General features: G+C 43.4%; 1 protein-coding gene across 1 annotated transcript; it reads left to right on the top strand.

The window, feature by feature from the left end:
• Window positions 1-5,678: 5,678 nt before the first annotated feature.
• Window positions 5,679-7,052, top strand: NBP35 (cytosolic Fe-S cluster assembly factor nbp35). Its single transcript, XM_024469237.1, has one exon. It carries the CDS (start codon window positions 5,749-5,751, stop codon window positions 6,781-6,783), a length of 1,035 nt encoding a protein of 344 aa, XP_024323012.1. The 5' UTR covers window positions 5,679-5,748; the 3' UTR covers window positions 6,784-7,052.
• The last annotated feature ends 5,685 nt before the right edge of the window (window positions 7,053-12,737 follow it).

Genomic DNA, 12,737 nt, shown 5'->3' with positions numbered 1-12,737 from the left:
TGTCTCTCTTGAGCTGTTTTGCCCAGAGTGTGAAGGAAGGTTTTGGATTTGAAATTAGGATCATGAAGTTCATTGGTTTGGTTTGCAGAGCTTGGAATTGATGCTCCTTCTGCCAGGGATTCCTGGTCTTGTTCTGGATCATTTCGAGCTGCCATTGCAGCTTTTTCTTCAGCTGTATAAGCCATAGCGAGTTGCTATTTCAATTTCGGTTTATATCGTCAAGTCAGACACATATTGCCAAAGGCCCCATTGACATCAGTCACATTGGAACTCAAATCATGGCCACCTTCTTAGGGCGAGACGTGGAGGACGTGCGAATGATGATAAACCGATGCCATGGGGACTTCTATAACTCTAGAGGTTAATTTCACAACAATACAATTTATTAAACCCTATAGAACTACCCTAATTAGAAACCTCCCTTAATGGACACGTACGGGCAGTATGCGCGAGTGATTTACACATCCAACCTCTCGCCCAAACACTGCTCAACCATGGGTTTCTCAGACACCAAATAACCCAACTGAAGCTGTATCACAGTCTACTTTCATTAAAAACTGAATTGCGCATCATCAAAATAGCTCTCCAACCTCAATCTATGCAGCTGTTGACCAGTTTACAAAGGGTGCATCGCAAATAATGCATCAATTAGCATTGTAAAAGCAGAGAACCAAAACCTGCGACAGGCAAATGAAGTGCTAAGCAAGCGCCGGAGAGCTAAAAAAACACGGCTACAGCAAGGAGGATCACTTAGTCAACAGGTAGCACAGGAGCTACAGGACGAGAGAGACGTTGTGCAGCAAGTAGAGCAAGAAATAAGGGCAAGTAGTGGTCGGAAGCCAAGGGAAGAAACCCATGCACGTCGCTGTGGCAAGTGTGGTGAGACTGGACACAATGCGCGCACTTGTCAGATTGTAATAGACAGGTCTGAGGAAGAGGACTCCGAGTAGTTTTAATTAATTTATATTATTGTGGTGGATTTATCGCAATTCTTATGGGGTAGTCGCGATATTTTGGCACTTTCGCTTGTTTGGCACTTTCGTTATACATGCACGTTATAAGACATGACACCACTATATAAGTAGATAAGGAAATAGCATTACAACGAAGCTCCTATCTAAGGAAATACTATATACTTATATAGTAGCGTTGTTAGCTGTAGATGAAGAGAAGAATAGTACGTTAAGTTAAATGCCATAACGTAGGTCATGGCGTAAGTCATCTAATGGCATAAATCGTGTAATTCACCCCACCACCACCTAGAACCCTTTGGGTGAGGGTGGAGGGGGTGGGATGAGGATGAGGATGAGGATGAGGATGAGGATGAGGATGAGGATGAGGATGAGGATGAGAACTCAGGGGTAAGTCAGGGGTAAGTCAGGGGTAAGTCAGGGGTAAGTCAGGGGTAAGTCAGGGGTAAATCAGGGGTAAGTCAGGGGTAAGTCAGAGGTTAGCACCTCACTGACTTTTTAGAAACAAAGAATAACAAGATCAATGCTTGGAAGCTTGGAAAGTATGTGCTAATCGATTTACTGTATCGTCTGCTTGCCCTTTCTTAAGGAAAGGGCAATCCTATTTATGCCAAAGGAGTGTTGTTCTCTCATTTTCCAAGACTTTCCATGACTAACCAGGCTTGGTAAGTGTATTAGAAATCAAGTGCGACCCACAACTAGCTTGCTAATCATGTAGCGAACGTAAGAGAATCCCATAGAACCATCTCTTGTGTTCCTAGCCTATAGGAAGTGAAAGGAGGTCCAAGGTCGATATGCCATGTGGTAGTATTGGCCCACCCCCTTAAGGAGGAGATTTTCTTAATAACTTGTTCAATGAGTGTCCAAATGATATGCTGTGATATATGTAGCATAAACAGATGTAGTAGAAGAGTTTGCAGCAATCGTTGAGTAGTATTGCTCTTGTTGTTGGTGTGATAAGCAAGATATGTATGGTGACTTGTAGGTTTGAGGAGGAGATTTCTAAGTTTGCTCTTGAGTTTGATAGCAAACTGAGTGCAACAAATGTCAGTATGACATAGTCATCGCATTTTACAAGAGGTTGCATACGAAATCTGCACCAACCGCTGTCACATCTTCTAACTGTCTGATAACAGACGCATCCCAAACACACCTAGCATCACATACACACAAATTCCAAACCTACCTTTAGGATAGGAGTGAGTTCTACATTTTATTAGATGACATCCGCACCTACAAGTACGACTAGGAAGACAGATCGAATCACATATAACATAGATGAGACTGGCTTTTCAATTAGGACTATAGAATGTAGTCGAATCATTGTTGATTCTACACTCTATACATGCCATTAAGCACACTAAGGCTGTTAATAATGGGTGTCTGTAGTTGAATGCATCTGTATAGATGGCAAGGTCTTAACATTCTGTAAAGCTAGATTCTACAGGATGTTATTGATAAATGGCACTTCTCTGCAAACAAGAAAGGATAGACAAGTAATCTACATAGAGTTAAATGGTTAAAATGTGTATTCGAGCTAGCAACACGTGTAAAGGCAGATAGAGGACAACGCCTTCTTATTTGTAATAGCCATGATAGCTATATAAGTGGAAAATTTATATCACACTACATACAGAATCACATCTTGATATTTTTGATACTGTCTTTCAGAACAGTAGCCCACCTGATTTCACTACATTACGAAAGGTGAATACTGTCCTAGGGATAGCGTTAGACCTTTGTATAGCTGATGCTACCAAGCGACTCAACACACGCAATTTCCTACAATAGCATGAAGCTGAGAATCTATGATTAATAATTCAAACACAGAGGACATAGAACAAGAGTAAATGCGTAATTTTAAATGGTTAGTACCACATTTCTATAGAGGAATTACATACGCAAGTTCTAGAGGCTAAGGAAGCCACCTGTTATGGCTTACCCTACCTATAGCGCTAAGTTAAGGAATATGTGAGTTAGGAAAGGCTATGGTCATGAGTCACATATGAGTTATGAAGCAGTCATGAGACTAGGACCACGTATCAATCTTACATGGTCTATAGACTAGACAGGATCTGTGAGTCATAAGGAGGTCATAGGATGCGACCGATCCTACATAGTCTATAGACTAGACAGGATCTGTAAGTCATAAGGAGGTCATAGGACGCGACTGATCCTACATGGTCTATAGACTAGACAGGATCCGTAAGTCATGAAGATGTCATAGGACACAACTAATCCTACATAGTCTATAGACTAGACAGGATTAGTAAGGCATGACGCTACTATATAAGTAGATAGTATTTCCTTAGATAGGAGCTTTGTGCTCAACTTAATATAGTATTCTTTACAATACTATAATGTGTTACTTAGAAAGCCTTTGTCTTTAATCCTCTACCTCCTCTGTTAAGTCAACCTTACGTAAGAACCCTCTATATCTTTGTAAGGACACAGGGCACCCAGCTCACAGTAATAGCATAAGAGAGTGCGAGTCAGAGGCTAAACGGATGCTATCCTATAGGTCTACTATGAAGGATACAAAAAAGATGATGAGGAACCCCGTTGGGTCAATCCCCTTAAGTACCTGAAACAGGTCCGACTCGGCTAACCTGCCCTAACTCTCCCCACGTGACCGTAACCTGTCCAACTCAGATCCCTTCCGTCACTGAGGGTGCATCCTTACAGTCTTCTATCATTTAGAATTTAGCATTACACCATCTAATAGAAAGCAACAAAAGTTAGAGCTATAGGCGTAAACCGTGCTCTAACTGAACTAATTAAAGAGGAAAATGTTAGAGATGACCTAGATGTAACGCTGACTTCTAAACGATAGAAGACACAGAGGTTCTCTTGCGTAAAGGTTTACTTATCAGAGGAGGCAGGGGATCAGACACAAAGGCTTCAAGTAACACGTTACTAGTATATAACAAATACTGTATTGAGTTGAGCACGAAGCTCCTATCTAAGGAAATACTATCTACTTATATAGTGGCGTCGTGCCTAGTGGACTCCTGGGAACTCACTCGAGTCCTCGGAGTCCTGGACTCTTAGGATTCTTCTCATCATCCTGCGAGTCCGTCACGTGCCTAGTGGACTCCTGGGAACTCACTCGAGTCCTCGGAGTCCTGGACTCTTAGGACTCTTCTCATCATCCTGCGAGTCCGTCACGTGATACTTTCAGAACTACTATTCCCCGCTGCCCCTCCAGGTACCAGGGCCGGTCTCATGCGACCTCCCTCCTTCCTGTCCTGTAGTTGGCCAGCCTTCTTGTTCCGTCGTAACACTAGAGGAGGAATTAGACTACATTGTAGTTGAGTACTAAGCTAATAAATTCATTGTTTCCAGCCTAAGTGGTGGTGGTAGGGTGAACTACGCGATTTACGCCATTAGACGACTTACGCCATGACCTGTGTAGGCGTGTACCAAAAGTCCTTGCCGGGCAGGGGTATAGCCTACCCCTGTCAAAATGAGCACTCACAATACTTGCACCTGTAGCTTCATAAAATGAGAATCAATTATAATAGTTAATAGTTCCTACGTGCCTTGCCATGTGTAGATATATCACTAACCCCTTCCTTATATCCATTTCCTCCTTCGAGTCTAATAACCTCTTGAATATGGCGTGGAATCCTCTCAATCCACGCCTGTATTCTGGGTTGTTCAAGCTCCTCCCATGCCTTTTTCCACACGATTTCTGCAGTCTTCTGAGTTGTAGGAGGCCCTTTACGAGTAGTAACCTGCTTCATAAATGGCCAACAAGGCTCAATCATATTAAGGTCAGGCGAATTACCTGGCCATAATAGCCGTTGAATATCAAACCTATCAAAGACAGCCTTTTGCCACTTTTAGACCTTTAGATGGAACCATTAGCCAAAACAATGCTGTTTCATCCATACTGTATATATCCTCCTCTTGATATTCTCCAGCGAGAGTTTGTAAAGCCTTCATATCCTCTTCTGTAGACTTGCTAACAGATCCTGCCTCGCCGTGATTTGTATGCTGTCGGATGTTGTGTCGCTTCTTGAATCGAGACAGCCAACCAACTGAGAAATCAGGTATAGGCAGCGTTGAATACTGTGGAAGTTGCTGCCAAATCTGCCTTGCTCTTTCCTTCAAAGCCTCTCCACTTGTGTTTCCACCTCGGCCTTTAATCTGCTTTTGCCAAGCGAAAAGGATCTCCTCAAGGTCAGGCCATGTTCCAGTGCGGAGTCGAGCAGCTGTTGAGATAGCTGAGGAGTCGTCGACACTGTCAAAATGCTTGCTGAGTGACTCTGAGACTGTTGATTGACTGAGGGAATGGTTGTATTTGTCCTTAAACCACCGCTGACAGGCCTTTTGTGAGGGTCGAGGGTATTGTCGAGAATGCCACTCTCTGAGTGCACGACGCTGCTCAATAGTGATGGGCTTATTTCGAGGCATAGCCAAATGGTCCACTAGAATATCAGATAAGGCGATATTTAGGTGGCAACAGAGCAATATCATGGATATTGGTTGTTGTACGTGTTTTGAATCGCGAACATCGCCCTACTGAGCATCGGCTTAGCGGGACTCTACTGTAGCACACGAGCAGCCAACGGGCGTAGCTCCATCTGTCCTTACGCTTTGCCTTATTTTGACTTCCCGTGATTGACCGCCTCCCGATTTATCTCATTCTGCCAACATCAATTTCCCAAGTACGGAGTAGTTTCCGGATATCTACCCCGCCACCAGCATCTCTCACCAACTTCACCTCGCCAACAACACCCATGCTGGGCGATTTCGATTCATCATATACACCATGTCGCCGTCATTAGAAGAACCTACCGCCAGCGATGTCCTCGATGTCATAAAAAACCCACTCAAGGCCGCGCCACAGCTAGTCGCCCCAGAGCCAGAACACTGTGTAGGCCCCGAGTCCGAACAAGCCGGCACCGCAGATTCCTGCGCGGGTTGCCCTAACCAAGCCATCTGCGCCTCTGCACCGAAGGGTCCTGATCCCGATATACCTCTAATAACGGCGCGCCTTGCATCCATATCACATAAAATCCTCGTCCTCAGTGGCAAGGGCGGCGTGGGCAAGTCCACCTTCACCACCCTCCTAGCGCACGCCTTCGCGCGCAACCCCGCCTCCACAGTCGGCATCATGGATACAGATATATGTGGACCCTCGATCCCCAAAATGATGGGCGTGGAAACCGAGACTATCCACGTCAGTTCCTCTGGCTGGAGTCCGGTCTGGGTCGCCGACAACCTCGCCGTCATGTCTGTCCAGTTCATGCTTCCTTCCCGCGACGATGCTGTTATCTGGCGCGGTGCAAAGAAGAACGGATTAATCAAGCAATTCCTCAAGGACGTCGAGTGGGGCCCCATGGATTTCCTACTTGTGGATACTCCGCCAGGAACATCCGATGAGCATCTCAGCGTCAATGCATTCCTCAAGGAGAGTGGCGTGGATGGCGCGGTTGTGGTCACCACGCCACAGGAAGTTGCGCTCCTGGATGTGCGTAAAGAGATCGATTTCTGCCGTAAGGCAGGCATCAAGGTCTTGGGGCTCGTGGAGAATATGTCGGGGTTCGTGTGCCCAAAGTGCACGCACGAGAGTCAGATCTTCCAGGCGACGACTGGAGGAGGACTCGCGCTGGCAAAGGAGATGGGCATTCCATTCCTTGGGTCCGTGCCACTGGATCCGCGAATCGGAATGAGTTGTGATTACGGAGAGAGCTTCTTCGATGCCTATCCAGAGAGCCCGGCTTGTGAGGCATTGAAGGGTGTTGTCAGGAGGGTAGGAGAGGAGGTCGGGTTAGACGCGAAGGATGTCTTGTCTGAGGATTGAAAGATGAACATTTTAGCCAACGGCTGTGAGGCCGTCGACAGGAGCTCACAAGTACGATAACGGGCCGCTCACTTCAAGACAAGGGCAGAGAAATGGCCAATCCGTTAGACGGATCAGGGCCAAAGGATAGAATTCCCCAAGCCAAGTCAAGTTGAGCCACAATATACCCCACAGGTGCCATATACACGTTCATAGAACCAGTTATTGCATCACTTACTGCTGAGCATGAGTTAGTCAAGAATCAAGAAATATACCAATATTATCCGTGCCCATATGTCTATGACTGATCTACCGCTATGTCTCTCTCGTCCTCCATTTCCACCGTTTATCGGACATGCAACCCCTTTGTCTGCAGGGAAATTCCCAAGCCTAATCCCATTACCTGATCCACAGGCCAACACCACCCCCAACAGGCGAAGCACCCCCTTATAACCCAACTTAACTCCCCCTCCTTTCAAGCGGCACAGTGGCGCAGTGGACGTACCACTGTCTGGACAACCTGGCCAGGGCTTGGAATGAATAAAAGAGATCACCAATTCGACTCCCAGCAATCAACGACGATAAAAAATAAATTCAACTTCGAGCAACGGACAAGAACTAAACGACGACTTCAAGCAACCGACAAGAAATAAACAACGAATACATAACATAACATCAAAAAGTAAAATCAAGTGTTTTCTCCTCATCAAATTTCAAGACGACAAGATTTGATGAGTCTTTGGCACTCTTGACTTTTGATTAAGCCTTTTTTGCGTCAGGTTCACTTTACTTTTGTTATTCTCGGACTTTGAGGACATTTGTAAGACGCAGTGATAGGAGGCCAGTCTTCATACAAACAACCACCTCTAAATATTCAGTGCAACCCCCCCAATCCACTTAAACCCATTACAGTATTCTTCTTCTTCCGTCTTCTCTCCCCAATTCTTCAACGAAGCTCCCAAGGTTCTCTCGTCGTTCATCACCCCTTATATTACGCCATACTTTAAAGACAATCGACCATAGACTCAAGAGAATTAGGCATCCCGTCTGCCGCTGTGCCATACACAAGCTTGTAATTCAGTGGCTTGATGCTCTTAATCGTGTACTATATTATGAAGTTCATGCGATTTGAAAATTTAGAGAAGTGTTGAACTAGCAAAAGTGAATCAATCCACTTCTACTGTAGTTCTTATAGGCGGCTATATTATAACAAGAAGTGTTGTAAAATGGTCACATGACCTCAGTACGACCTTGCTTAAATATTAGGCAGCTTAGACAAAGAAGACACACATTACTCAATAGTTATAAGCCTAGAGTAAGACGCTTTCTAGATACTCTAAATTACTTGTATACACCTAGAACCCCTCCTAGGAGTTAATAACTATTATAATGGCAACCTTATAGAAGGTAGGGGTAGTCCTTACAAGCCTAAAATACTAGGATGAGTGGCTAGAGATGATCAAAACGGCTTCTATAAAGGCAGGGGTATAGGGGTATATTAATCCATCATTAGATGCCCCCCCTATCCTTCTTATGCTAGAAAGACCTATTCTAAACTTTGTACAGACTACTACATAGGTCAGAAGTGGTGTGGTTCCTTAGACCACTCTAAGGGTGTCTATAAGAGCAACTCCAAGCTAGACAGCCTAACCATCAATCAAAGCACCACAAACAAATGTTTCTATTATGTATGAATCTCTTATAGATGACTAGAAGGAAGAGCTTCGAAACCTACAAGCTGACTTCTAATATAACTGCAAAATATAGGAAAAAAAGAAGGAAGCAATTTAGGAGCTATAGTTAAGAATTTAAGAAACCATTAGATGGGAATTCCTACCCTATACCTATGATTGCAATACACTGTACAAGATGCTTATTAAGCTTAAAGACTGATTCGCTCCTACATTAAGAGCTAGGTTAGAATAATGGAGGATAGACTAGTCTAAGGCTATAAAAATGCAAAGGGGCGTAGACCTTTGTAATGGTGGGTGCACCAGATGTGAGAATCTAGCCACCCAAGGAAGGGATGATTTTACCAAGACAACACACTGTCTTAGGAAACAGAGCCAAAGGGTTGTAGCTTAGACTATTCCACAATGCAGCAATCAGGTGTATGATATAGTGGAGTGGTTTAGACAAGTTGTAACAAATGTTGAGTCTGAGAACTCAGGGATAAGTCAGAGGTTAGCACCTCACTGACTTTTCAGAAACAAGGAGTAACAAGATCAATGCTTGGAAGCTTGGAAAAGACGTGAAAGTATGTGATAGTCGATTTACTGTATTGTCTGCTTGCCCTTTCTTAAGGAAAGGGCAATCCTATTTATGCTAAAGGAGTGTAGTTCTCTCATTTTCCATGACTTTCCATGACTAACCAGGCTTGGTAACTGTAGTCGACGTAAGAGAATCCCATAGAACCATCTCCTAGGTTCCTAGCCTATAGGAAGTGAAAGGAGGTCCAAGGTCAGAGTACCCCTATAGACAGATTATGTCATAACTTAACCAATCTTGTGGGTAACTAATGAGCGATGACGTGTAATGAATCATAGAGGGTTGTAGAAGCTTTTGGAGCTATCGTTCATGTTCCTAGGCCTCTAGTTGATAGAGATATGTCATGTGTAGTATTAGCCCAGTAACTAAGGAGTGATGTCATGTAATGAATCATAGAGGGTTGTAGAGATATGCTATGTGGTTATATCGGCCCAGTAACTAAGGAGCAATGACGTGTAATGAATCATAGAGGGTTGTAGCAATCGTTGAGTAGTATTGCTCTTGTTGTTGGTGTGACAAGCCAAAATATGTATAGTGACTTGTAGGTTTGAGGAGGAGATTTCTAAGTTTGCTCTTGAGTTTGATAGCAAACTGAGTGCAACGAATGTCAGTATGACATAAAGTACTGGAATTAGCTTCAAAACCACCCTTATAGGCTTGGTTTCTAAGCTGTAGCTGCGAAAGAAATAGCAGACCTACGGAAGCAAGACACCTTTATAGTAGTGTAGGACAGCTCTATACGAAACTTTGTCATTCCACTCATGTGGGTGTTCACATACAAATTCGATGACAATGGTTACCTAGTGAAATATAAGGCTAGACTTACAGTAGTACTCGATTTATAATGAGATGTACATAGCTACGCTTACATCAAAAACCTTCCATGCCCTCATGGCTATTACTGCCTACTTCGATTTAGACATAGACTAATTAGATGCTATAAACGCCTTCATAAACAGCCGGATTGATGAGGAGGTCTATGTAAGGATGCCTCCGTACCTAGATACTCGAAGAACCTGTCTCAGAACTGTTACGGTCACTACAAGCATGGAATCCGACTCGGTGGGGTTTCGAACCAGTAGAGGATCATATAGCGAGTTACACTATAGTGGGGGACGGTAAGTGTATAGGGTTCAGGGCCGATGTAGACCTGTTGCGGTGGAAGGTTCAGGGCTAGGGTTGGGATAACCGAGTCGGGCCCGTTTCGGGAGTTAAGGAAACAGACTCAACGGGGTTCCCCCTTCATCTTTTTTGTATCCTTCGTAGTAGACCTATAGGATAGCATCCGTTTAGCCTCCGACTCGCACTCTCATATGCTATTACTGTGAGCTGGGTGCCCTGTGTCCTTACAGTCTATGTACGATGTGTAGACAGTTATAAGGAGCAAGGAAAGTGCTAGAAACTTAACAGGGCCCTCTATGGACTCTGAAGGTCACCACTTTTATGGTTCTGTGACTTTTCACAGACTCTTACCTCATTAGGCCTTATATAGGTTCTAGAAGCACAGTGCCTCTTTGTATCACCTATAATCATTATGTTCTTCTATGTTAATAATATCTGCATTCTAAGCCACCTAAGTAACACAATAGAGGCGACATAGTTGTACGAAGCTTATGGAGGCCTATTGTTACAGCTACGGTAATGTGATATCATGGTTACAGGACCAGGGCCTAGTAACGTGACGTGTTAGTCACAGGGGGCAAGCGGGGTAGGCTGCCATGTGACGGGGCTAATGGATAGTTGCAGAAACTAGTGGATATTGGATAGTTGAGCTATCCACAAACTATCCTGAATATCTAGCTATCCACCAACTATCCAGATTACCCATGAGGCACGACGCCACTATATAAGTAGATAGTATTTCCTTAGGTAGGAGCTTCGTGCTCAACTCAATATAGTATTCTTTACAATACTGTAACGTGTTACTTGGAAAGCCTTTGTGTCTAATCCCCTGCCTCCTCTGTCAAGTCAACCTTATGCAAGAAACCTCTGTGTCTTCTATCGTTTAGAAGTCAGCGTTACACCTATGAGTTCTGTGAAATAGGAGAACTACAATGGTTCCTAGGGATAAGAATTATAAGGGACTGGACCCAAAGGACTCTATAGCTATGCTAGGACTCCTAAATAGACAAGATCACAACTATGTACAGAGTAGCCTCGACAAGATCAACAAGAACGCCAATGGTTAACGACAGTCTATTACCATTTGACAGACAGGCAGACAAGCAACAGATCCACCTTTATCAACAGAAGGTAGGATTAGCAAACTACGCTACAGTTGTTATAAGACCTAATATAGCCTGTATGACACAGAAACTATCTGAATTCCTTGTCAACCTAGGCCCTACACACATAGAAGCAGTCGACTGGTTACTCCTATATCTGAAAGACACCTAATTCCTAGAACTTTCGTTTAGACTAAATATCAATGAGCCATGCCTCTAATTCTCTAGTGATGCATCATACGTAGATTGTGAACAGACTAGGAAGAGCACAGAGGGCTATTTGTTTACTCTCTTCGGAGGAGCTATAGACTAGCAATGTACAAAGCAGAAGACTGTGTCAACCTCAACAACAGAAGCAGAGCCCCTAGCCCTATCACATAGTGCAAAAAGCTCTATGTAATGCTGACTTCTAAACGATAGAAGAAATAGAGGTTTCTTGCATAAGGTTGACTTAACAGAGGAGTTAGGGGATCAAACACAAAGGCTTTCTAAGTAACATATTACTGTATTGTAAAGAATACTATATTAAGTTGAGCACGAAGCTCCTCTCTAAGGGAATACTATCTACTTATATAGTGGCATCATGCCTTATAGATAGTCTAGATAGTTAATGGATAGCTAGATAATCTAGATAGTTGATAGATAGCTTAACTATCTAATATCTACTAGTTTCTACAACTATCCACTAGCCTAGTCATGCTACAGCTAGTCTCATGACTTCTTAGGTCACATTACTAGAGCCTAGCCCCGCTAGCCCTGTAACTAACGTCATGTTACTATAGCCGTAACACTCCATTAGTAGCAGCGATTCTTTACAACAGTTAAACTTAATCTAAACAAGCCATAGTCACTTAACTGTGATAATATGCAGACCGTACAGATCTTACTTAAGGAGTCCCTAAAACTAGTCACAAATGAAGCATATAGACGTGCACTTACATTGGTTAAGACAAGAGGTTAAGCACCACAACCTAAATATCAAATGGATAGCTACGTATGAGATGCTAGCAGATGGATTTACAAAGGCCCTACCATATCAGAAGCATAAGGAGTTCATTAGACATCTCAACCTATGGACATTAAGCACCTCCTATAGGAGTGCTTACTTATAAACACAACTCTGTACAAAGCACTAGCTACCTTTGTACTATAGAATAAAGCCTACTAGATATACAGATCAACTTATACAATTCTATAAGCAAGTAGTATAGCAAGACAAAAATCTATCTAAAGAGCAACTCTATACAAAGGAAGAACTCATAAGATTAGGAAAGTCTTGTAACGATGTACAGTTACGCTTGCACTACATCCTACTAAGCCAAAAAGACTACAGTATTCCAGCTCACCTAGAATACACATAACACGCTTTATATACCACATGTACTGTAACAGCAGCACCCTGTTACAATTACCCCCCCCTTTAGTCTATGACGTCCTAGCATAGATGTAGAGGCTTCTAGCTTATCATCCTAGCATGGATGT

This window comes from Pseudogymnoascus destructans (genome assembly GCF_001641265.1).
Source record: "Pseudogymnoascus destructans isolate 20631-21 unplaced genomic scaffold scaffold_14, whole genome shotgun sequence".
Classification (NCBI taxonomy): Eukaryota; Fungi; Ascomycota; class Leotiomycetes; order Thelebolales; family Thelebolaceae; genus Pseudogymnoascus; species Pseudogymnoascus destructans.
The sequence above is the reverse complement of the archived record's forward strand: the minus strand, read 5'-3'. Positions and strand labels throughout refer to the sequence as shown.

Bases quoted from the DNA above. Each gene is read 5' to 3' on its own strand.
- NBP35 (XM_024469237.1), top strand. From the start codon at position 5,749: ATGTCGCCGTCATTAGAAGAACCTACCGCCAGCGATGTCCTCGATGTC.